Here is a 27,821-nt window from a genome sequence, read left to right on the forward strand (position 1 = left end):
CCTCTCTTCCCATTGAGTTCAGATACTGTCTACTGCCAGATTCAGAAGTTTATGTCTCCTGGATGTTTCTCCTTCCTCAGTTGTCAAATCCTCGTGATATATTTCTTTACAATGAAAGTCTCCCTAGATTTATATTTTTACTCTTCTCAATTAATCATTTAACATATTTCCCTATGGTTCACTTCACCATGAGTTTGTTTTGATTGGGAAATAGGTAACAGCAAAGTTCCTCCTTCTTTCTCCTTGAATTATCACTCCTACATTCAAAACTTCAGCACTATTTTCCTCCATAAGTTATTTTATCCTCCTATGACTCTTCCTTTACAAGTAATATCACTCCTCATCTTTTTTTTTTCTCTCTGTTTCTCTTTCACATATATATTTTGCCCAGTGTCCAGTGATTCCAATCCTTCATATAAATTAGTTTCAATTAATTCCACGATGTCAGGCTTGTTGTCTCTTAAATAGTCATATAACTCCAATAGTACTGTTTACATACCATTTACATTTGTGTATGCAACTTTTAATACCCTTCCTTTTCTACTATTACATATACTTATTTCTCATTTGCTCTCCCTCCATTTCCTTAATCTTGTCTTTGACTTTCCAGTAAATGTTTGTCTTCTCTTCTACTGTTCTGCTTAAGTTTTTTTTTTTCTTTGGCTGTTTCCCATAACTAACTGTGTTTAGCTCTTTCTTCTTCGTTTAGGTCACATCTCAACCATTCTTTTCTATAGGCTTTCCTCGCCAGCCTCGAGAAACTTTTCTTTTCTTAGCACATACATATGATCTTAGTCTAATCTTTAAAGGACGTGTTTTGCCCTCTTCATATTTCTCAAATCTAGACTTTTTCATTTTCATTCTTCAGGCACCTATCTTCCTCTTCACCATCCTTCACCTCCATCACTACTTTCTTAGCTTGCTTTTCATCATATTCCTGTCGTCATGCCTAACCAGCTTAACTTTTCCTTTAAACTAAAGACAGCAACACATTTCTTCTTTTCTACAATATCTCTAATCAAATTTTCTTTTTCATTAATTACCTTAACTAGTCTTGACAACATCTTATATTCTTTCCTTGGCATTCTCTTTATAATCTTTTTAAAACTTAATTGTCTTCCATTTTATTCTCATTGACACAAATCTTTTTAACTTGCTTCTGCAAAAACCTTTCCTTTGTTGAAGGTTCATCATACCTATCATAATATCTAAATCTCGAGAAGTCATTTCTTGTTGATTCAACTTTGCCGCTTAGTGTAAAAAAAACTCGCCATTGTGTCATCCTCTTCCATCAAGTCACTCACTTTATTTCTGGCTCCTTTTTTTGTTTTTTGGCATTGTCATATTGTCACCTTGATGAGACAGCACAAAAGCACAGCTCCTACATTTAGCTTGTACTCTAGGTAAGAATTTTTTTTGTGGTTTGCTTCAAGTAATTGGACCAACAGTGTTGTGCCATCTTGATCATGTGTGTGTGAGAGAGAGAGAGAGAGAGAGAGAGAGAGAGAGAGAGAGAGAGACAGACAGACAGACAGACAGACAGAGAGAGAGAGAGAGAGAGAGAGAGAGAGAGAGAGAGAGAGAGAGAGAGAGAGAGAGAGAGATTAATGATTCATTCAAAACTTTGTCTTCCAGGAACAGAGTGTGCCACATTAGTAGAAGAGACATGGCTGAAGTAGAGCAGGCAGCCGTGGTTGCCCGGATGGAGCACCTGTATCGAGAATACAACAAGCTATCTCATTTCCTCAGGGGACACCATGTTGCGTCTGAAGGTACTTTTAATAGTTTTACTTAAAAGCTTTTGCATTTTGTTACGTTCCTAAAAAACACTTCGTTAAGTGAAACTTCGTTAAGCGAACCGATTATAACAAGTTTAACCCCTGATTTGAACTTCCATTGAGAGTAAGCAAAGCGAGAGTGCATCATAGTACAGTAATAGGTTTAATGAGAGTAAAAATTATGAAGTTAAACATTTAGGTAGTTTAATTTAAGTCATTATAATGTACACTAATGTATATATGAATGTAACTTTATAATGTTGATGATCTTAACTTTATGAAGGGAGGAAGAGTGAAACGGGAAAGACACTAACCGGCAACCTGTGGAATGTAAACAAAGTGCGCATCATTGTACTGCATACAAAACTTATGTATCACATTTCCACAAGGCTTTCCATTTTATCCATTGTAGAGTCATGAGTTCAGGTGGTTCTTTTAGCTTGCAAGAAAGATACGGTCTCACCAGCCTTCTTAATAGAGTCTGCTGACTTGAAAATAGAGACAGTATAATATGGAGTCAAGATAGTGGCCAGCACTGCTATAGTTTTCTGGCCTCTCTCGTGTCTGTAAATAATATCTAGCTTCACTTGGAGAGTAAGAGACTTCCTGGTCTTCTTACGAACACTAGGCCAATTGCAGGGCATTTTGGTGGTAAGTTGAGCTAGGGAAGACAAGCTGCTGCTGACGCTGTTATGTTTTGACTGGGAGTGAGTGTTGCGTGTTGTCCACGAAAGGCTTGATCTTGATCTTCATCTTCATTCTATAGGTGTCCCAGGTTTTTCCTGAGGCAGGCCTTAGTATCACCAGCTCCTGGTGTATTCAAAAGCCTGTCAGCTTGCGTGATATGGTGAGGCTTTCAAATTTTGAAAAAAATTACCTGGATAAAACTTCGTTAAAGCGAGTTTGGTGTTCGTTAAACGAGCAGATGGTAGTAAAATGAAACCTTCGTTGTAGTGCGAAATTTCGTTGTGTGAACCTTCGTTAAATGGGGGTTGCCTGTATATATATGTATAGACACACACACACACACACACACAATAGTAAAGGTAAAAAACGGGGAAGAAGTATATGAGGATGCTGGAGATATAGCTGAAATTTTGAACGACAACTTTTGCAAAGTAGGAGCATTTTATGGGAGGAAGACCTACGGAAATAAAGCAGATGCAGGACATCATGGTTACTAAGGAAGATGTAAGGAAAATTATAAGCAATATCGATATTAATAAATCAATGGGGCCTGATAGCATATATGGGAGGTTGCTAAATGAATGTAAGGATCAATTGTTGAACCCCGTATTTGATATTGTGGAAACCTCCATACGAACAGGATTAGTCCCGAAAGAGTGGAAAAGAGCTGACATTTTGCCTATATATAAGAATGGTAGTAGAATGGAACCGCTAAATTATAGACCAGTATCGTTGACTAGTATATTGTGCAAGGTATGTGAAGAAGTAATTAAAGCTAAATGGAGTGAGTATCTAGAAAGTGAAAACATTCTGAGTGAAAGACAGTTTGGTTTCAGAAAAGGAAAATCGTGCGTATCCAATTTATTATGTTTTTATTCAAGAGTGACTGACATACTACAACATAGAGAGGGATGGGTGGATGCTATCTACCTGGACTTGAGAAAGGCCTTTGATAAAGTACCACACAATAGACTGATGCGGAAACTAAAGAAGATTGGAGGAGTAAATGATAAACTAGCAAAATGGATGGAAAATTACTTAGTGGGAAGAGAAAGGAGAACAGTGGTGAGAGGAAGGAAGTCCGAGTGGAAGAAGGTAACCAGTGGAGTTCCACAAGCGTCAGTGCTTGGTCCCATCATGTTTTTGATTTATGTTAATGATATGCCAGTAGGAATTGACAGTTACATGAACATGTTTGCGGACGATACTACAATTATGAGGAGAGTAAGGAATGTGGAAGATTGTAACAAGTTACAGGAAGATCTTGATAAAATATATGAGTGGAGTAAGGAGTGGCAGATGGAATTTAATATAGACAAGACCCATGTTATGAAAATGGGAAGAAGTAGATACAGACCAAACTGGGATGATGAGAAAATTAAAGAGACCAATGAGGAGAAAGACTTAGGAGTAACCGTGCAAAACACTTTGTCACCGGAGAAACACATTAACAAGATTTTTTGGAAAACATATAACATGCTTCAAAATATTGGCCTTGTGTTCCACTACCTAGATGAAGGAATGATGAAGAAGATATTATGTACCTTAATAAGACCCCAGTTAGAATATGCAGCTTGTGTCTGGTCACCGCATATGAAGAAAAATGTGAAGAAGGTAGAAAGGGTACAGAGGCTGGCAACAAGGATGGTACCAGGACTCAGGGAGTTAGACTATGAGGAAAGACTGAGGAAGCTGGGGCTGACCACATTAGAAGAGAGAAGAACAAGAGGAGACATGATAACTATGTATAAATTGGTGAACAAGATTGACATACTGGACAGATAGTTGATAAAGGTGACCACAAGTAATCATCGTCGAGGACATGGAAAAAAGCTAATAAAAGACATCTGTCTAAATGACCAGAGAAAATACAGTTTCCTGCATCGTAGCATTGATAAGTGGAATAAACTGAGCAGTGATGTCGTTGACACGGTGTGTGTCAATCAGATGAAAGAGAGATATGACAGGAATGGACAAGGAGACAGGACACAGAGAGCTTAGCTTGGGCCCTGTAATACACAAATAGGTAAATACAAATAGGTAAATACACACACACACTGCCACAGGGATAAACGGTCCATTTTAGACTACTGATTAGCCTATGTACAACCTTCTGGCTTCTGACACTGCAGTAGTCTAGTCTTCTGGCGGTGGTGGTGGTGACAACAGTTGTGGCAGAGGGCTATACTGACCCATGTACACACACACACACACACACACACACACACACACACACACACACACACACACAAAGCTACCAGGCCTGGCCAGTGCACACCACCACACACCCACACGCTCCCAGGAAGAATGAAATGAAATGGATAGACCTGTAAGAAATAAGTTACCAAATTCAAAATATGCCGATGAGGCCCAGGGAGCAAAACCAAAAGTGGCCATACAAAATATGAGTCCATCTTCAACAGGAGCAACAATGCAAGGAAGATTGGTTATGCTAGAGAAGAAATTTGAGGAGTTGGTGAAGGAATTAAAAGTTCAGAGGAGTGAGGAGGAGCAGGATAGAGAATTCTGCAAGGCTTTGAAGGAAAGAGTTAAGAGACTGGAGGAAAATGAAAAACGATTGGTGGATGAGAATGCACACTTGAGAGTGGAGGTTGAAAAATACAAGAGACGGTTGGAGGAGAAAATGGAGAAAGTTGTAAAGGAGAAAGATGACTTTAAGGAAATGATCAGTGAGCAAAGTGAAAGGTTTAAAAGGGAGTGGGAACTGAAGAAAACACAATGGACTGAGTCGAGGGAAGCTGAGATGGTTGGATTACAAGAAATAATTAAAGATCAGTTGAATGAAGACAAAAAAGAAAGGTCTAAGGAACTGGTTAATGTTATGAAGAATAAGGAAACATTGATAAGAGAAATAGCAGAAAAGAAGAAGAGTGTGTTAATATTTGGGATGAAAGAACAAAATATAACATATAAGCCTAAGAGAATTAAAGAAGAATTAAAACGGTAAGAGATCTGTTCAAAAATCTAAATGATGATGAAAAGAAAGACCTACAAGAAGAAGTGGAAGAGATCCATAGACTGGGTCCGTATAAGGAGGGAGTAAGGAGACCGATTAAAGTAGTATTGAAGTCACAACAATCTGTGGAGGACATTTTATATAGAACATCAAAATTAAGAGAGGTAGAAGGTTGTAAAGAGGTGTATGTAAGAAAAAATAGAAATGAGGAAGAGAGGAGAAGATATAAGGAATTGTTGGAAGAGGCAAGAAGGAAAAATGATGAGCGGTCTGAAGAGGAAAAGAAAAGTTTTTTGGAGAGTTATAGGAGAGAGAGTCAGAAAATGGTATGTGGAAAGAAGGAATGCGGAGGAACCCTAGAGGGAGCAGTGGGTGGACCGTAATGTATACTAATATAGATGGGATACTGTCAAGTAGATTGGAATTGCAAGACTATATGATGGTGGAGAAGCCTGATATAGTGTGTTTGACTGAGACAAAATTACATGAAAAACAAAGGTAAATTTGGATAATAAATATAATATATGGAGAAAGGATAGAGAGGGTAAAGGTGGAGGAGGAGTTATGATTATGACGAAGAAGGAGATAAATGTGGATAAGGTTTGGTATGGGAAGAACAACGCAGAAGTGATAAGCATAAGGTTAAAAAGTGATGGAAAAGAATTAATAATCATGGTGACCTATGTACCTCCTAAAACAAATTCTTGGACATTAAGGAATACGACAATATGATCAAGGATACTTTACAGAGTTTGGAAAGTGTATTAACTGGAAAAAGAAAGGTGATACTAGTAGGAGATTTTAATTGTAAAGAAGTGGATTGGGAAAATCTAGTAAGTGGTGTTGGAGAGGAAGCATGGGAGAGAGATTCTTAATCTAATGATGGAAAATATGATGGAACAGAGGGTGAAAGAAAATACTAGATATAGAGGAGATGATGAACCGGCTAGACTGGATTTGGTGTTAACACGAGAAGTGTACCTATGTGGGATATACAATATAAATGTCCATTGGGAAGAGTGATCATGTGGTTATGGAAATGCAGATGGCAATAACACAGCGAAGGAGAGATGAGACATACAGGAGTGGTAGATTGAATTATAGAAAGATGGACACAGAAAATTTGAAAAATTATTTCAGAACATTAGATTGGGAGGAGATGTTACAAATCAGAGAAGTGCAAAAAAATATGAGATTTTTATGAAATATTATAAAGAAGGAGTTATGAAATTTGTACCAAAGTATAAACCGAGAGAGGAAGGAAGAAAGGATTGGTTTAATGCAACTTGTGTTAAGGCTAAAGAAAAGAGAGATGTGGCTTGGAAAAGATGGAAAAGAGCAGGAATATACTAAATAAGGAGAATTATAGAGTGGCAAGAAATGAGTATGTGAGGGTAAGGAGGAGGAAGAAAGAAAATTTGAAAAGATATTGTAGACAAGAGTAAGGAACATCCAAAATTGTTTTACAGGTTCATAAATGGTAAACTTAAAAGAGAGAGTCCATTGAAAGATTAAAAGGAGAGCAAGGGATAGTAGATGACCCTAAGAATATCGCGGAATTGCTAAATAATAGGTTTCAACAAGTATTTACTAAAGAAACAATGTTTGTAAAGCCTCAGAATGTAGAAGGAAATGTGCACATGGATGACATTAAGATACCTAAAAAGGAGTTATATAAAATGTTAGAGGAACTTAAAGATGATAAAGCGATGGGACCAGATGAAGTTTCAGGCAAATTATTGAAGGAATGTAGAGAAGAATTGATAGATCCATTATATGATATTATAAGGTGCTCATTAGAAACCAGGGAAGTACCAGTAGAGTGGAAAAGAGCTGAAGTGGTGCCCATTTACAAGGGAGGCAGTAATGAAGAGCCTCTTAACTATAGACCTGTGTCTTTAACAAGTGTGGTCGGTAAAATTTGTGAGAGGATGATAAAGAAATATTGGATACGGTTCCTGGAAGATCATAAGTTATTATCGGATCATCAATTTGGCTTTAGGAAAGGGAGGTCATGTGTAACAAATCTACTGAGCTTTTATTCGAGAGTGGTTGACAAAATACAAGAGAGAGAGGGATGGATGGACTGTGTATATTTGGATTTAAAAAAAGCTTTTGACAAGGTACCTCACATAAGACTGCTATGGAAATTAGAGATTTATGGAGGACTGAAGGAAAAGTGTTAAAGTGGATGGAAAACTACTTGAGATGGAGGGAGATGAGAACGGTAATAAGGGATGCAAAGTCGGACTGGTTGGTGGTGGAGAGTGGAGTCCCACAAGGTTCAGTGCTGGCACCAATACTTTTCCTTGTCTATATTAATGATATGCCAGAGGAGTAAACAGTTATATTAATTTGTTTGCGGATGATGCAAAGTTGTGTAGGTGTGTGAAGAGTGAAGAAGATTGTGAAATTTTACAGGCAGATCTGGATAGGATTTGGGAGTGGAGCAAGAGGTGGGAGATGGAATTTAATCTGAGCAAAAGTCATGTAATGGAGATGGGGAAGAGTGGAAGACGGCCAAGAGGGTCATATAAGATGGGTGAAGGAGTAGTGTTGAAAAAGGTGGAAAAGGAAAAGGATTTGGGAGTGATAATACAAGACCATGGGCAGTTTGAGGCTCATATTGACAAGATGTTTGGAGAAACATATAATTTGATTAGAAATATTGGATTAGCCTTTCATTATATGGATAAAGATATGATGAAGAAATTAATTAGTACGGTAATTAGACCAAGATTGGAATATGCTGGGGTGGTTTGGTCCCCTTATAAAAAGAAGCATATAAGGAAGTTGGAGAGATTGCAGAGAATGGCAACAAAATGGTTCCGGAATTGGCAGAAATGACCTATGAGGAGAGATTAAAAGAAATGAATTTGCTTACCTTGGAACAAAGAAGAGAAAGAGGAGATTTAATACAGGTTTATAAACTGTTGAACGGTTTGGATGAAGTGGATAATGAGCAAATGATGTTGAGAGAGGAAAATTTAAATAGAACTACGAGATCGCATAGTAAAAAGATAGCCAAGGAATATGCTTGAAGGATGTGAAGAAATATAGTTTCCCACAAAGATGTGTGGAGGTGTGGAATAGTTTGAGTGAGGAGGTGGTGTCAGCGAGGAGTGTGCATAGTTTTAAAGGAAAGTTGGATGTGTGTAGATATGGAGAGTATGATACCCAGGCCCTGGCCACACGAGTATGATACTGCTGACAGGCCCTGACACCACATGAAAAATAAAATTGAGTGAAGAAATTATGGCATAAATCCCCAGAACATAAATCCCTTGAAAACTAGGGCGGGGAGAGGAGGGCATGTGAACGCTCCCCTGTCAGCAGAGACGACCTTCGTAAAATTACAAACATGCTTCAACTGAGATGGTAAGTCTCGATACTTTTAAATTTTACGTTAGCCGTGCCTCTGCTGACATGGGGCTCACATGAGGTTTTAAAGCCATGTGGGTTTCGTAGTAAATCGCAAACTATGATGCCAAAAATGGAAAATAAGGAGTGCCATTTAAGGAACTTGATAGCAAATTTAATAATTGTGAAGGCCACAGAACATTTGAGATGGGTAAATTTTACAGCCATAACCCCAAAATGAACCCGGCATAAGTACAGCATAGTCATCTATCCAAAACAAAAGAACAACACTACAATTTCATTTAACCAAATGGAAAACGAAGAATATACACATGATGACTCAAAGAGTTCAAACATAAAAGAATTCATTGGTAGAATTGCGTGTAATATCCTCTTTAGCGGTATCTTTATCTACCCAAACTCACCAATAATAGAAATTCATTTGATAACTAACAAATTTGAAAATTTGAAAACCCAAAACTTTAACCATAACCAATCTTATTAATCTACATGCAAAACTGCATCCTGAAAAGGATCGGAAATGCCTACAATACCCTTGTCATAAAATCTAGCAAAGGTTGATTCCCGAGACCATCCTGCTTTCGCCATGATAGTACCGATGGGGACAGCTAGAGCCTTGGCCTTTGAAGCCGCTGCCGATCTGACACTTCCTGCAGTAAACACATTAGTATCAATCCCAGCCAAATGAAGAACAGTCTTAACCCATCTGGAAATGGTATCTTTAGACACAGATTTATAAGGTTTGACAGAACTAATGAGAAGTCTATTTTCTGCATTTGGAAAACATCTAAGATTAATAGTCCTGGTAATGTACTCTCTCAGAGTCTTACAAACACAAAGTCTTGCATCCTTGTCAAAAGCAACAAAGGTGACAAACTGAGTGTTAAAATTTGGCCTACATTGTTTAATGTTGTCCCCTAACGGAATTGTAATGGAACAGTCTTCAATGTTGATGCCTGGAAGCATGAGTAAGTGCAACGTTTGGATGCGTGCAGCCTGCGTGAGTGCAATCAGCATAACCAGTTTAAGCGTAATTTCTTTTAAACTAAGTGTGTTCAGTGGGTATAAGGATCTCAAAAAATTTACAACAGGCTGGACATCCCACGTCTTAGTGTACCGTGGTTTAAGGGGTCGCAGGTTAAAACACCTTTCAGAAATCAGATACACCATCTACCATAATACCCAAGGCGGAAAGGGCACCCCTCGAGGTGTTAATGGAGCTATAACCTACACCCCTGTTGAAAGACACCGTTAAAAAGTTTATGATGTCATTCACATTTGGATTAAAGGGATTGATGTCCCCTCTACCACAAAAGCTTGCCCATCGCTTGAGATGTGACTGGTACTGTTTTCCTGTACCTGGCTTCCAAGACACCATGATGATGTCCGCACCTTCCTTCTGTATACCTCGCACTCTGAGGGAGTCCCGGAAAGAAGGCATGCCATCAACCGAGTGTGTGTGTCAAGATAGGGTGTGTTTCTGCTGAGCAGGGATGCATCAAAATGTTCTTTGATTTCCTGAGCAGTCTGGGGTGATCTATCAGCATATGGAGCAGCCTGCCCATCCAAGGCTGTGATCTCCAGAGTGGGACCACTATCTACCCCTTGACCTGCTCTGCCCCCATCTTCTGCAAACACCTAGAGATCAAGGAAAAGGGAGGAAAAAGATAAGGAAAAGTAAAATTTGTCCAGTTAAGAGAGAAAGCATCAAAATACGTTGCCTCAGGGTCAGGTTTCCATGAGCAAAAAATAGGTATCTGTTTGTTAAGCCTAGATGCAAACAGGTCAATAGAGGGGGTACCAAAAGTGGAACAGAGAGAACTAAAAACATTGACATCCAATTTCCACTGTACAAGAATTGAAAGTGCGAGAAGCCTCATCTGCCTCATAGTTAGCTTTCTCCGGGATGTGTGAACATGTGATCCATACTTCATTATCAACACACCAGTCCCAAATGAGTATAGAAAGATCATTGCAGGGCAGAGATTTGGTACCTCCCATTTCATTCACATAAGTAACAGCTGTAGAATTGTCACAAAAAATTTTATATGTTTTCCCTTAACTTCCTGCCGAAATGCCTGCAGAGTAAATAAAATTGCTTTAAGTTCAAGAGCATTGATGTGTAATGAAGTTTCCTCCAAAGACCAACTATCACCTGTAGAAACCTGGTTAAGGCTGCTACCCCAACCAATATTGTAAGCATCTGTGAACAATTCAAGTTCTGCAGCCGGCCTGAAAATAACCCTATCCTGTACTGCTGCATTTTTGCACCACCAAATTAATTCTTGTTTCATCTCCTCAGAAATAGGCATCATAGCATCAAAATTCTCATGAGAGTGATGTAAAGCATGAATCTTGGCCCTTTCAAAAACTCTATAATGCAGTTTTCCCAGAACGACCGCAGAGGTGGCAGCGACCAAAATACCTATCACCCGTGCAACCTGTCTAATCTGGGCAACCGACTTGTGCATAAGATCCTCACAAGCAAGACGAATTTTAGAAACTCTTCTTTCCGAGAAAGAAATTTTCAGTGTCAGTGTTGATAATGTTGCCTAAGTATTTTATAGACTTAGTAGGAGTAAGAATGGACTTTTCCTCATTGATACAAAAACCCAGTCTCCTGAAAAGGGAAACAGTGTCCTGCACACAAGTGAGGCAACCTGCTTGTGAGCTGTTGCAGATAAGTGAATCATCTATGTAAATGGTGATAGTATAACCTTTGTTCCTCAAATGTGAAAAAACTGGCTTCATAAGTTTTGTGAAAATTCTAGGGCTTGGTGACACCCCATTAGGCAAACAATTGAATTGGTAACAATGCCATGTGAAACAGAAAAATCTTTGCTCTTCCTCCGCTATCTTGACTGAGTAATAGGCATGTTTTAAATCCACTGATGCCAAGAAGTCACCTGCATGAATGAGCTTGATCGCAAGTTCAAAATCCTCCATTTTAAAGTGGATATATGGAATGTGTAAATTAAGTTTCTCTAAATTCAAAACTATCCTATATCCACCATTCTTTTTCTTCCTTAGAAAAATAGGAGAAATAATTTGTCCATATTGCCACTCAGTGACAAATTACCTTAAGAAGAAGTAATTTTTTAATTTCAGTAGAGATAACATCCTGTTCTAAAGAATTACACCTATATTCAACCTTCTGAAAAAATAAGTGTTTGACATTATCCACATTAATATCCAAATGGCAGTGTTGAACAAAATCTAATATACAAGGATCAGAAGTAATTTTCTTCCATTCATGGACAAAGTGGTGAAGTCTACCACCCACAAAACAGTCACTTGCCTGATTCAGTGCCGGGCTTGAGTAGCCCTGCCCCTGGCTGGGTCTGGGTAGCGTGGAGCCTGGGACGATCTCTGACCAGACTTGAAGGCCGACCTCTTAAACCCGTAGGGCTGGAACCTAGATGAGAAACCTCTAGTTCTGCCAGGAAGATGCCACGGGAAAACCTGCCTCTTGGCTGTGATGGTGGACCGTAACTTTGCCGATTCTTCAATCTGTTTAACACTTTTGGAGATATCACCACCAAACAAAAATCTGGACATGGGAACTTTCTCTGTGCAGAGGTGAGAAAACTTGTGATTCAATTTACACTTCATCACAAACCTCCTATTGAGGTTGTTCCTAACATTGGCATGACCTAACAAGGCCAGTGCACCATTTATCAGGTTTGTTTCCTGCGCCACCACATGATGCTGCTCATCACGGGCCACTTTGTTTAATTTTACTAAAGATTTGGTAATTATAGAAGCAGCCCTCAAAATGTCCTTGTTTACCTCCCTCAGCCGAAAATCCACTCTCCTGGGCTCCAGCCTCAGTGCCTCCAACACTTGAGGGTTGCAGTCCACTGCAGAGAGGGCAGGGCAGTTAGCAGGTCTCAAAATACAGTCATCCTCACATAAGGCTTTATAGTCATCCTCTCGAATGCCCTTATCAAACAAAATTTATCATCTCAGCCACATTACCGTTCACTTCGGTCGAAAACACGTCCATCGGCCCAAATACTTGAACGCCCTGAAGAAGGGCTCACCAACGGAATCATCATCACTGCTGGCTGCAGGGAAACCCGAGAAGGAAGGAGGGGATGGCGAGCAAGCCTGCCCATGAGAAGGCCCAGCACCCTCATTAATCCTGGTGGTGCGGGCAGTGGAGGAGGCCCCCCCTTTCACAGGATTAGGTGAAACCGGGGGAAGGCTCCCACGGTCCCTCTTGAGACGGTCAATTTCAGACCTCATCTCAGCCAGGGCGTCTAAAACAGCATTCCACTACCCGAATGGGGGAGCTGAAGGTAGAGTTGGAGCGGGTGGCAGGTGGCAGAGGCAAAGTCGTCGGAACCGTGAACCGAACGTGACTGGCGCTTCCTCGCCCGATCCCCAGCATGACGACTTCTGGAAGAGTCACTGCCCCTGCCACTGTGGTCCAAATCATGGGCACTGGATGCCCAATTGGCCAGGGAGGGTCCAACAGGGGCACCAGCCCCATCATCACTGGAGCCGGGAGACTCCATCACACAACCTTGGTTGTCAAAGGGAGATCAAAACAAAGCCGTAAGCTTGTAAATAGCCCCCCCGCCAACAAAAAGCCATCTTGTAAGGCACTAACCGCCCTTAAACAGGTAACGGATAGTAGGCACTGTACCTGCGTAACAAGTAACGTGGCTTGCTGAAAGAAAAAGCACCAAATGGACCAGCGGGTCCACAGCACGTCCGTCCGGTGTGGTCAAGTGTGCGCAACTGGTGTTTGGTTGGGCTTCCGCATATCTCATGTGAGCGCCCCATGTCAGCGGAGATGACGGCTGACGTAAAATTACAACTAGGTGAATACACACACACACTGCAAGAAGACCTAAATAAGATCTGGGAATGGAGTAAGAAGTGGGAAATGGAATTCAATGTGAACAAAAGCCATGTCATGGAAATGGGAAAGAGTGAAAGACGACCTATGGGAATCTATAAGATGGGAGATGGTGTAGAACTGGAAAAGTCAAAAAGGAAAAGGACTTAGGAGTGACGATGGAAGAAAACAATCAACCAGTAAGCCATATTGATAGAATTTTTAGAGAAACATATAATTTGCTGAGGAATATTGGAGTAGCATTTCACTACATGGACAAAGAAATGATGAAGAAATTGATAAATACTATAATAAGACCTAGATTGGAATATGCAGGAGTAGTGTGGACCCCTCATAAAAAGAAACACACAAGAAAATTGGAGAGGCTACAAAAAATGGCTACAAGAATGGTCCCAGAACTTGAAGGGATGACATATGAGGAGAGACTAAAGGCTATGGATCTACCAACCTTGGAACAAAGAAGGGAGAGAGGAGACCTGATACAATTCTATAAATTGATCAACGGAATGGACCAAGTGGATAATGAGAAACTGATCTTGAGAGAAGAATATGACATCCGAAGCACAAGATTGCATAGTAAAAAGCTGAGAAAGGAAGATGTCTGAGAGATATTAAAAATATAGTTTTCCGCAGAGATGTATTGAGACGTGGAACAGTTTAGATGAAGAAGTAGTGTCTGCAACGAGTGTGCACACTTTTAAAGTAAGATTGGATAAGTGTAGATATGGAGACGGGGCCACACGAGCATAAAGCCCAGGCCCTGTAAAACTACAACTAGGTAAATACAACTAGGTAAATACACACACCGTCGCCGAGAGAGGACGGCTCGTCTCCGGCTGTGGACGAGAAGAGGAGAAACTACCTTTGGTGTTACAGGGCCTGGGTATCTCTGTGTTAATGTCCTATTAATGTCCTACTGTCGCATAGTGTAGAAAGTGGGCCATTTTCAAACGGGATATGGAGAGTGGTCCCTGAGTGGAGAGTGTGGGCGGTGATTGTTTTGGCCGTAAACAGCTGACGATAACAATCATGGCGTCTACGCCTAGACAAGCCCGGGACTTTGAAGGGTTCGTGACTACTCCAAGAGGACTGGAGAAATTAGATATGGATGCAAGAATTCAGGCATTAGAAAGTAAGTTCCTAAACATTTTATCCATAGAAGAAAAACTGGATAGAGTCATAGCGAAGAACAATTCCTTCAAAAAAGAGATCTATTTGTTAATGATAGAGAACAAAGAGCTATTGAGGGAAAAAGTAGAAATGGAGAAAGAAAACTAACAACTAAGGAAACAATGTGAAGAGAAGAAGGCTAAACTCCTAGAAATGGAGAAGAAAATATCCGAAGAGGACTTGAGGAAGGAGGAATGCCTTAACCTAATTGATGCCAGGATGAAAGAAGTAAACCATGAACATCAGGAGGTACAAAGATCCTTTAGGGAGATAGTGAAAAAGCAGGAAGAGGAAAATAAAGTGATTATGCAGAGTGAAATGGTAAAGGCACTAAAGGAAAATGAGTATGTGGTGAGAGATATTGCTGAAAAGAAAAAATGCATGATCATAACAGGATTGAGGGAGGAAACTAACAGGAACTGGCAGGATAGAAGGGATAAGGAAAATGACAGGATTAAGTCTTTACTGAATAAGATCTCAGTAGAGGATGAGGACCTATATGCTGAGGTAGAAGAAAGTGTGAGATTAGGAGCTTTTGAGGAAGGCAAGAATAGACCATTGAAATTGAAATTAAAGTCTCAGGTGGCAGCTAAGGCCTTGCTGAGGAGGGCTTGGAAACTTAAGGACTCTGAGGAAACCAAAACAATTTACATAAGAAATATGTCACAGGATGAATGATTGAAAGTGAAAGAGCTTGTAACTGAAGTGAGAGAGAGGAATGATGAAAGAACAGAGGAGGAAAAGACCAAGTTTTTTTGGAGGATGAGAAATGGGAGGCTAAAGAAGTGGTGGATAAAACAGACGGAATAGACATTACATGGAAAAAAGAGACTAGGAATGGAATACAAGTGACTTACATGAATATAGATGGATTTCTGTCTAAGAGGCTAGAATGAATGGATTACCTAAGAAATAATGAACTGGACATAATGTGTGTGGTGGAAACAAAGCTAAGGCCCGAAATAAGGCTAGATTGGTTTGTTGTAAAACACTACAAAGTATGGAGAAATGATAGAAAAAATAAAGGAGGTGGTGGTATAATGGTCCTTACTAAGGAAGATCTGATAGTGAAGGAGGTGAACTATAGTAAGAGAAATAAGGAAGTGATAAGTATGCTTATAACAGATGGTAAGAGGGACATTATTATTATTACAGTATACATACCACCGAGAACCAGTGCTTGGGAATATGAACAGTATCAAATGGTGATGAAAAATACTCTAGACAGAATGAAGCAAGAACTCATCAGAAAGGATTGAGTGATGATAGTCGGGGACTTTAATTGTAAAGAAATAGTGTGGGAGGACTATGAAGTGGTGAACGGTGGTGAGTGGGCAGAGGAATTGTTAAAGGTAGCAACAAATAACTTGATGGCACAGTGGGTGAGATCACCAACAAGGTGCAGGGGACAAGATGTTGCAGCAAGGTTGGATTTGGTATTTACCAGGGGCATCTCTCTAAAAGAGGAAATTGAACATGAATGTCCCTTGGGGAAAAGTGATCATGATGTCATAAGCTTTGAGCTGAATACGGAATTAAGCACGAATAAGATTGTGGAACGCAGGGAGGAAAAATTAGATTATATTAGGGCAAATTATAACCATATAAGGGAGTTCTTTAATGAAATTGACTGGTCTGTGTTATACCAGGAAAGGGATATGTATTTGAAATACGATAAATTTATGGATTTATATAACTCTGCTGTGAAAAAGTTTGTGCCATATCATAGAAAGAGGACTTTAAATAATAAACAGTGGTTTAATAGAAATTGTGAAGAAGCAAAAAGAACAAAGAAAAGGCATGGAAGAAACTTAAGAAAACAGTGATGTATTATCAAGAGAAGTTTACAAAACAGCAAGTAATAGATGTGTTAAAGTAAGGAGAACAGCACAAAAGGAATATGAACAGAGGGTGGTGGAAAACTGTGATAGTGACCCAAAATGTTTTACAAATTCATAAATGGAAAACTAAATATAAGGGAGGCAATAGAAAAGGTAAAAATGGGAAGAAGTATATGAGGATGCTAGAGATATAGCTGAAATTTTGAACGACAACTTTTGCAAAGTGTTTACAAAGGAGGAGCATTTTATGGAGAAAGGCCTACGGAAATAAAGCAAATGCAGGACATCATGGTTACTAAGGAAGATGTAAGGAAAATTATAAGCAATTTGGATATTAATAAATCAATGGGGCCTGATGGCATATCTGGGAGGTTGCTAAAAGAATGTAAGGATCAATTGTTGAACCCGTATTTGATATTGTGGAAACCTCCATACGAACAGGAATAGTCCCGAAAGAGTGGAAAAGAGCTGACATTGTGCCTATATATAAGAATGGTAGTAGAATGGAACCGCTAAATTATAGACCAGTATCGTTGACTAGTATATTGTGCAAGGTATGTGAAGAAGTAATTAAAGCTAAGTGGAGTGAGTATCTAGAAAGTGAAAACATTCTGAGTGAAAGACAGTTTGGTTTCAGAAAAGGAAGATCGTATGTATCCAATTTATTATGTTTTTATTCAAGAGTGACTGACATACTACAACATAGAGAGGGTGGGTGGATGCTATCTACCTGGACTTGAGAAAAGCCTTTGATAAAGTACCACACAATATACTGATGTGGAAACTAAAGAAGATTGGAGGAGTAAATGATAAACTAGCAAAATGGATGGAAAATTACTTAGTGGGAAGAGAAATGAGAACAGTGGTGAGAGGAAGGAAGTCCGAGTGGAAGAAGGTAACCAGCGTCAGTGCTTGGTCCCATCATATTTTTTATTTATGTTAATGATATGCCAGTAGGAATTGACAGTTACATGAACATGTTTGTGGACAATACTAAAATTATGAGGAGAGTAAAGAATGTGGAAGATTGTAACAAGTTACAGGAAGATCTTGATAAAATATATGAGTGGAATAAAGAGTGGCAGATGAAATTTGATATAAACAAGAGCCATGTTATGAAAATGGGAAGAAGTGGATACAGACCAAACAGGGATTACAGGCTGGGTGATGAGAAAATTAAAGAGACCAATGAGGAGAAAGACTTAGGAGTAACCGTGCAAAACACTTTGTCACCGGAGAAACACATTAACAAGATATTTTTGAAAACATATAACATGCTTCAAAATATTGGCCTTGCATTCCACTACCTAGATGAAGGAATGATGAAGAAGATATTATGTACCTTAATAAGACCCCAGTTAGAATATGCAGCTTGTGTCTGGTTACCGCATATGAAGAAAAATGTGAAGAAGGTGGAAAGGGTAGTGACGCTGGCAACAAAGATGGTACCAGGACTCTGGGAGTTAGACTATGAGGAAAGACTGAGGAAACTGGGGTTGACCACATTAGAAGAGAGAAGAACAAGAGGAGACATGATAACTATGTATAAACTGGTGAACAAGATTGACATATTGGACAGAGAGTTGATAAAGGTGACTACAAGTAATCATCTCCGGGGACATGGAAAAAAATTAATAAAAGACATCTGTCTAAATGACGTGAGAAAATACAGTTTCTCACATCGTAGTATTGATAAGTGGAATAAACTGAGCAGTGATGTCATTGATGTGGTTTGTGTCAATCAGATGAAAGAGAGATATGACAGTAGTGGACAAGGAGACAGGACACAGAGAGCTTAGCTCGGGCCCTGTAATACACAAATAGGTAAAAAAATAGGTAAACACACTCACGCCCATTGGGAAAGAGTGACCATGTAATATTAGAAATGGATATAAAAGAGGGAAAGGAAGATAGAGACAAATCATACAAAGGAGACCGATTAAATTACAGAAAGGCTGATATTGAGAACCTCAAGAGCTATTTTAGAAACGTAAACTGGGAGGAGATGGAAAACTCAGAGACGGTGCAAGAGAAGTATAAATTATTTTGGGAAATATACAAAACAGGAGTCGGGGAATATGTCCCGAAATATAGACCTAAAGAACAAGGAAAGAAAGATTGGTTTAATGCAAGGTGTGGTAAGGCAAAGGAGAAAAGAGATGGAGCATGGAAAAGGTGGAGGAGAAACAGAAATCCAGAAAATAAGGAAAACTTCAAAACAGCAAGAAATGAATATGTTAAGGTGAGAAAGGAAGAAGAAAGGAACTATGAAAAAGATATTGTTGAAAAATGTAAGGAACAACCGAAATTGTTCTACAGATTCATAAATGGAAAAATAAGGCAAAAAGAAACAATAGAAACGTTAAAAGGAAAGAATGGGATGGTGGAAGACCCAAAAAGTATGGCAGAACTGTTAAATAGTAAATTTCAGGAGGTCTTTACTAAGGAATCCAAATTTGAAAAACCACAGGGTAATAGAGAGACTGTCCATACCTGTGTGTGTGTGTGTGTGTGTGTGTGTGTGTGTGTGTGTAATTCACCTTGGTTGCCTGCTGGTCACCCAGCCAATCTTCCCCATTGCGGAGCGAGCTCAGAGTTCATAGGCCGATCTTCAGGTAGGACCGAGACCACATCAAACACAACACACACCAGGAAAGCAAGGCCGCAACTCCTCGAGTTACATCCCATACCTATTTACTGCTAGGTGAACAGGGGGTACACATTAAGAGGCTTGCCCATTTGCCTCGCCGCTTCCCAGGACTTGAACCCGGCCCTCTCGATTGTGAGTCGAGCGTGCTAACGAATACACTACACTATGTGTGTGTGTGTGTGTGTGTGTGTGTATTTACCTAGTTGTAGTTTTACAGGGCCTGGGCTTTATGCTTGAGTCTCCATATCTACACTTATCCAATTTTTCTTCAAAACTATGCACATCCAAACTGTTCCAATCTCAACACATCTTTGCGGGAGACTATATTTTTTAACATCTTTCAGACATCTTCCCTTCCTCAGTTTCTTACTATGCGATCTTGTGCTTCTAGTGTCATATTCTTCTATCAGGATTAGTTTCTCATTATCCACTTGATCCATTCCATTTATAAACTCCATCAATTTATAAACTTGTATCAGATCCCCTTTCTCTCTTCTCTGTTCCAGGTAGATCTATAGCTTTTAGTCTCTCCTCATATGTCATCCCTTTAAATTCTGGAACCATTCTTGTAGCCATTTTTTGTAGTCTCTCCAATTTCCTTATGTGTTTCTTTTTATGGGGTGTCCACACTACTCCTGCATATTCCAATCTAGGTCTTACTTTAGTACTTATCAATTTCTTCATCATTTCTTTGTCCATATAGTGAAATGCTAATCCAATATTCCTTAGCAAATTATATATAAATTATTAGATCCATTCTTTTGTAATGTTCAAAATAGCTATGTGGCCAAGAAACTAGAGCCATTGGGTATCTCTGACCATAATATGTGTCTGCTTACGCCAGTATACAAACAATTATTGAAGCGTAGTAAGACAGCTGAAAAATTAATATACTCATGGAACAAAGATGTAAATTATACCGTTTTAGGATGTATGGAAGCAACAGATTTTGATATTTTATATGACAGCAGGGACTCTCTAGACAAAAATGTGGATGTATTAAATTCCTATTTGCACTTTTGCATAAGCAATGTTGTACCGACAAAGAAAATTAGATGTTTTCCAAACAACAAACCATGGGTTACAAAGGAACTAAAAGAACTAATAAATAGGAAAAAAATATTGCTATGGCATAAATGATAAAACTGGAGCAAAAAGTGTTCAAAGGGAAATTGATACAGCAATTAAAGTATGTAAAGATAGATAAAAACAAAAGATGGAAAATATGTTTAAAAAAGATAGAAAGTCAGCATGGAATGGTATTAAGCAATTAGCAGGTATGCAAAAAAGTGCAGGTAATCACATTGTAAACAATTCTAAAGATTTTTGTAATGACCTCAATGTTTTTTATTCAAGGTTTGATAAATATTTCTTTTCACAGGAATCTTCTGTTATTATCAATCAGCTATAGAATGCAAACGATTCAAAAACTGTAATTTCAGAGGCAAATGTACTTAAAAATCTACAATCAATTAAGATAGGAAAAATGTCAGGCTCAGATAAGATCAATGGCAATTTCCTGAGAATGTGTAAGGAACCATTACCTCCAATTTTGTGTAGGATCTTTCAGCAATCACTTGATGAAGCTTACATACCAGCAATATGGAAAACATCTGAACTTATACCGATACCAAAGAAATCACCGCCTATGTGTAAGAATGATTATCGCCCGGTAGCTTTAACATCTGTCATCATGAAATGTCTTGAAAAAATAATTAAAGATATATTGTTAGAGCAGGTTAGGTACCCATTTCGTAGATAATTATCAATTTGCTTATACCAAAAACCAGTGTGTTGAGGATGCAACCCTGTCCTTCACTGACTATGTTTAAAATTTTTTAGATAGAGGAAATACCTCCAGTTTTAAACGCTATGCTAGGATACTCTTTGTCGACTTTTCGAGCGCTTTTAATACAATTCAGCCTCACCTAATGATGAGTAAACTGAGAAACATGAATGTAAATTCTAACTTGATTTTATGGATTAATAATTTCTTGACTCATAGACCACAATATGTCAGCTTTCAGGGTGCAAAATTGAGTGTCATCATTACAAACACAGGTGCTCTTCAGGGTTGTGTGTTGTCACCCATACTTTTTACTATATACACAAGTGACTGTGTGTGTCGGGATGTGAACTGCCGGTTTAAGTATGCTGACGATACTGTCCTTGTGGGTCGGTGTGGTAATGATGACACTGCATACCGAGAGGAGGTGGAAAAGTTTGTGGATTGGTGCAGCAGCAACTTTTTAGAGTTAAATGTAAAAAAAAACAAAAGAGATGGTTGTAGACTACAGCACTTCATTATATGATCACCCTCCTCTGTTTGTAAATGGTGAGATGGTGGAGCGAGTCCAGGAATATAAATACTTAGGAACAATAACTGATGATAAATTTTCTTTTAATAATAATGTTGAGACACTTTACAAAAAAATTAATTCTAGAATGTATTTTGTAAGACAATTAAGTAAACTAAGAATTGATAGAAAGATTATGGATATATTCTATTCAGCAATAATACAATCTGTTCTTTCGTTTAACATAACTTGCTGGTATGGAAATTGTAACCTTGAATTAAAAAACAAACTTTGTAAAATAATGAAGAACTGTGGGAAACTTGGGGTTCAGAACATCATCCCTCTTGTAGAAATTTATAAGAAAGCAACTGTCCGGAGATGTGAGGTAGTACAACATGATCTCATTCATCCTTTAAACCAATATTATCAAATGTTACCCTCTGGAAGGAGGTTGAGGTCATTATACTGTAGAACATCAAGATATTCAAGATCATTTGTACCTAGCAGTATTAAAATGTTAAATGAGCAGCAGAGAATCTACCAGTAGCACAGACCGGGTTTGTTCCTATGGCTTGTAAATGATCAGTGTGTATTCATTAGGCAGTACGAGGAGTGTATGACATATGTGTGGTTTTATCACTTTTACTGAGAGCTCATGAAGCAATTTTCATATATTTTACGTGACAATAAAGTGTTTATTATTATTATTATTATTATTATTATTATTATTATTATTATTATTATTATATGTCTCTCTAAAAATTCTATCAATATGGCGTACCGGTTGAGTGTCTTGTTCCATCGTCACTCCCAAGACCTTTTCCTTTTTTACTTTTTCTAGTTCTACTCCATCTCCACAAATAGGTAAATACACACACACACACACACAATTATAAGAGACAGGGTAAGGAAATGGTATATAAAAGAGAAGGAAGAGAAAAAAGTAGAGCAAGTTTAACTAGAAATGATAAGAACAAGAGATTCAAAATTATGTATACGAACATAGATGGGGTTTTATCAAGTAAATTAGAATTAAGAGATTACATAAAAAAAGAAGAACCACATATTGTATGCCTGGTGGAAACAAAGTTAAATGAGGCAATAGAAATAGACATAGATAAAAGGTATATTATATGGAGGAGAGACAGAGTGGGTAAAAGAGGAGCAGGAGTCATGATGATGTTAAGGAAAGAGATGGTGGTAAATCAAGTGAAGTTTGGGGAAGGAAAATAAAAAATACTGTATATTAAGATACATATTAATAAAAAGGAGTTAACAATCATTGGAACATATGTGCCACCAAAAACAAATTCATGGACCAATCAAGAATATAGACATGATAAAGGACACAATAAGGAGTCTTACAAGAATCATTAAAGAAAGGAGAAAAGTGATATTAGTAGGAGATTTCAACTGTAAGGAGATGAACTGGGAAAATTATGAAAGTGGTATGGGGGAAGAAGCCTGGGGAGATAGATTCCTGAACCTAATGATAGATAATATGATGGTCCATAGATTCCTGAACCTAATGATAGATAATATGATGGTCCAAAGAGTAAAGGAAAACACAAGATTCAGAGGAAACGATGAGCCGGCGAGATTGGATCTAGTTTTTACAAAGGATATACAAATGAACGATGATATAACACATAAGTGCCCATTGGGAAAGAGTGACCATGTAATATTAGAAATGTATATGGAAGAGGGAAAGGAAGATAGAGACGAATCATACAAAGGAGACCGATTAAATTAAAAAAAGGCTGATATTGAGAACCTCAAGAGCTATTTTAAAAACGTAAACTGGGAGGAGATGGAAAACTCAGAGACGGTGCAAGAGAAGTATAACTTACTTTTGGAAATATACAAAACAGGAGTCAGGGAATATGTCCCAAAATATAGATCTAAAGAAGAAGGAAAGAAAGATTGGTTTAATGCAAGGTGTGCTAGGGCAAAGGAGAAAAGAGATGGAGCATGGAAAAGGTGGAGAAGAAACAGAAATCCAGAAAATAAGGAAAACTTCAAAACAGCAAGAAATGAATATGCTAAGGTGAGAAAGGAAGAAGAAAGGAACTATGAAAAGGACATTGTTGAAAAATGTAAGGAACAACCAAAATTGTTCTACAGATTCATAAATGGAAAAATAAGGCAAAAAGAAACAATAGAAAGATTAAAAGGAGAGAACGGGATGGTGGAAGACCCAAAAAGTATGGCAGAACTGTTAGATAGTAAATTTCAGGAGGTCTTTACTAAGGAATCCAAATTTGAAAGACCACAGGGTAATAGAGAGACTGTCCATATGAAAGAGATTAAAGCAGCCAAGCTTGAAATAAAAGAGTTGATGTTGGAATTAGATGAGGAGAAGGCAATGGGACCGGATGAAGTCTCAGGCAGAATATTAAAAGAATGTAGAGAAGAACTAGCAAGTCCTATATACAACATCATAAAATGCTCAATAGTACAGAACCAGTAGAATGGAAAAGAGCTGAGGTGGTTCCCATATATATAAGAGTGGAAGGAAGGAAGAACCTTTAAATAACAGACCTGTATCTTTAACTAGTGTAATATGCAAGATGTGTGAAAGAGTAATAAAGAAACAATGGATTGAGTTTCTTGAAAACAACAAATTATTATCAAATAGCCAATTTGGTTTTAGAAAAGATCGGTCGTGTATAACAAATTTATTGAGTTTCTTCTCTAGAATAGTTGATAAAGTACAAGAGAGAGAGGAATGGATGGACTGTATTTATTTAGATTTAAAAAAGGCGTTTGATAAAGTGCCACATGAAAGATTACTATGGAAGTTAGAGGAGGAGGGTGGCTTAAAAGGAAACACATTGAGATGGATGGAAAATGACTTGAGGAGGAGAGAAATAAGGACGGTAGTTAAAGATATGAAGTCCAAGTGGAGAGCAGTAGACAGCGGAGTGCCACTGGGGTCAGTATTGGCGCCAATACTTTTTCTCGTATATATATATAAACGACATGCCAGAGGGAATGAACAGCTACATAAATCTGTTTGCGGACGATGTGAAACTGTGCAGAGTCATAAAACAAAAAGAGGATTGTGAAATACTGCAGGAAGACTTAAACAAGATCTGGAAATGGAGTAAAAGATGGGAGATGGAATTCAATGTGGACAAAAGCCATGTCATGGAAATGGGAAAAAGTGAAAGACGACCCGTGGGAATCTATAACATGGAAGATGGAGTAGAACTAGAAAAAGGAAAAAAGGAAAAGGACTTGGGAGTGATGATGGAAGAAAACAATCAACCAGTAAGCCATATTGATAGAATTTTCAGAGACACATATAATTTGCTAAGGAATATTGGATTAGCATTTCACTATATGGACAAAGAAATGATGAAGAAATTGATAAGTACTAAAATAAGTCCTAGATTGGAATATGCAGGAGTTGTGTGGACTCCCCATAAAAAGAAACACATCAGGAAATTGGAGAGACTACAAAAAATGGCTACAAGAATGATTCCAGAATTTGAAGGGATGACATATGAGGAGAGACTGAAAGCTATGGATCTACTAACCCTGGAACAGAGAAGAGGGAGAGGGGATCTGATACAAGTTTATAAATTGATTAACGGAATGGATCAAGTGGATAATGAGAAACTAATTCTGAGAGAAGAATATGACATTAGAAGCACAAGTTCGCATAGTAAGAAACTGAGGAAGGGAAGATGTCTGAGAGATGTTAAAAAATATAGTTTCCCACAAAGATGTGTTGAGACTTGGAACAGTTTGAGTGAGAAAGTGGTGTCAGCAATGAGTGTGCATAATTTTAGAGAGAAATTGGATAAGTGTAGATATGGAGACGGGGACACACGAGCATAAAGCCCAGGCCCTGTAAAACTACAAATAGGTAAATACAACTAGGTAAATACACACACACATTTAACCACGTAACTCTCTGCTATCGCATTTTACTGCCATTGCACATACTTAAAAAGCTGTATATATTTCTATATCATGCATGAAATTACGGTAATATTCTGCTAAACCCTTAAAGTACGGTGATCATATATGTACGATTGTAGCATCGTGTGCAGAGAGGCGGGCATCGTACTGGTAATCATGATTTTTCCGCGCTAAACGTTTGAATCTTTCCCCCTCACTATTGGTCCTGGGGCAATTGGAAGTCTCTGGCATCTTTTCTTGCTCGTCTGCTTGAGCCTTGAGACATATGTTCCCTCACAATAGGTCATCTTTTCCCATTTCGAGGCGACATCTGGCAAGCCCCGTCACCCGGAGGGAGGAAACGGTACTCTGAGTGATGTTATGTCAGTGTTACTCGGTAATGACATTGAGGAGTGATGAAAATGAAGACTGATTTTTTTACTGAGACAGAAGAAAGTGAAGACTCCAGTAATGATTCTGATAGTGATCTGGGAGACAGAGACCAACCCTCACAGCGATGTTCATAAACCTCCCCACATAGCCTATTCCCCTCCAGCAATGCGCTGGTGTATGTCACTCTGGTTGCCTCTACAGGACTGTGCTTGTCGGCCAAGTCACGTGAATCCCATTGCTAATAAGAGTTGCCAGATTCCAATTATTATAGAAATCCACAATACTTGTACACTTAACCCTCGGCTATCGCGCCCAATTGGGGCCGAAATAGCCGCGCTATAGCCGAAAATGCGACAGCCGAATTGAACAACTAATGGTGAAAATTGTTATTGGTACCGCAACCACAAATTTTACTCCTAATATCCCTCATTTTTACTTCTTTTTAAATTACTGTATAATCCATTGGTTTTTTTTTTTTTTTTTTTTTTTTACATTACAAGGGCACTGGCCAAGGGAAAACAGTGTTGGAAAAAAAATCCCGCTGGTTGCCAGGCCCTGTTAAGAGGAAAGTAGGAGAAAGAAAAACAAAAAATCTAAAAGGAGGGTCCAGTTAACGTAAGAGGTGTCTTGACACTCCTCTTTTGAAAGAGTTTAAGTCATAGGCAGGTGGAAATACAGACACAGGTAGAGAGTTCCAGAGTTTACCAGTGTAGGGAATGAAGGAGTGAAGATACTGGTTAACTCTTGCATTAGGAAGATGGACAGAATAGGGATGAGAAGAAGTAGAGAGTCTTGTGCAGCGAGGCCGCAGGAGGGGGAAGGCATGCAGTTAGCAAGTTCAGAAGAGCAGACAGCATGAAAACAGCGGTAGAAGACAGATAAAGATGCAACATTGCGGCGGTGACTTAAAGAATCAAGACAGTCAGTTAGAGGAGAAGAGTTGATAAGACGAAAAGCTTTAGATTCCACCTTGTTTAGTAAAGCTGTGTGTGGATCCCCCAGACATGAGAGCCATACTCCATACACGGGCGGATAAGGCCCTTGTACAGAGCAAGCAGCTGGGAGGAGAGAAAATGGACGAAGACGCCACAGGACACCTAACTTCTTGGAAGCTGATTTAGCAAGAGTAGAGATGTGAAATTTCCAGTTTAGATTTTTAGTGAAGGATAGACCGAGTGTGTTTAATGTAGAGGAGAGGGAAGTTGAGTGTTATTGAAGAAGAGAGGATAGTTGTCTGGAAGGTTATGTCGAGTAGATAGTTGTAGAAATTGAGTTTTTGAGGCATTGAACAAAACCAGGTTTTCTCTGCCCCAATCAGAAACAAGTGAAAGATCAGAAGTTAGGCGTCCTATAGCATCTCGCCTTGAGTCATTTAATTGTTGTTGGGTTGGGCGTCTGTTGAACGCTGTTGAATAATGCAAGGTGGTATCATCAGCATAGGAGTGGATAGGGCATTGAGTCAGATTTAGGAGATCATTGATGAATAATAGAAAGAGAGTGGGTGATAGGACAGAACCCTGTGGAACACCACTGTTGATAGTTTTAGGGAAGAACAGTGACCGTCTACTACAGCAGCAATAGAACGATCGGAAAGGAAACTGGAGATGAAGGTACAGAGAGAAGGATAGAATCCGTAGGAGGGTAGTTTAGAAATTAAAGATTTGTGCCAGACTCTATCGAAGGCTTTCGATATGTCAAGGCCGACAGCAAAGGTTTCACCGAAGTCCCTAAAAGAGGATGACCAAGATTCAGTTAGGAAAGTAAGAAGATCACCAGTAGATCTGCCTTTACGGAAACCATACTGGCAATCAGAGAGAAGGTTGTGAGCTGATAGATGCCTCATTATCTTCCTATTAAGGATAGACTCAAAG

General features: G+C 38.8%; 1 protein-coding gene across 4 annotated transcripts in view; it reads left to right on the top strand.

Annotated features, from left to right (window-relative positions):
* LOC123517177 (centrosomal protein of 89 kDa-like) overlaps window positions 1-27,821 on the top strand; it is a 251,432-nt gene that overhangs the window by 52,072 nt on the left and 171,539 nt on the right. For all 4 annotated transcript variants that reach the window (XM_045277176.1, XM_045277173.1, XM_045277174.1 and 1 more), the window contains one exon: window positions 1,636-1,772. In XM_045277176.1, coding sequence (XP_045133111.1) covers window positions 1,636-1,772 — 137 coding nt within the window. The remainder of the gene's footprint in view (window positions 1-1,635; window positions 1,773-27,821) is intronic.

The sequence above is a fragment of the Portunus trituberculatus genome, chromosome 41, assembly GCF_017591435.1.
Source record: "Portunus trituberculatus isolate SZX2019 chromosome 41, ASM1759143v1, whole genome shotgun sequence".
NCBI lineage: Eukaryota > Metazoa > Arthropoda > Malacostraca > Decapoda > Portunidae > Portunus > Portunus trituberculatus.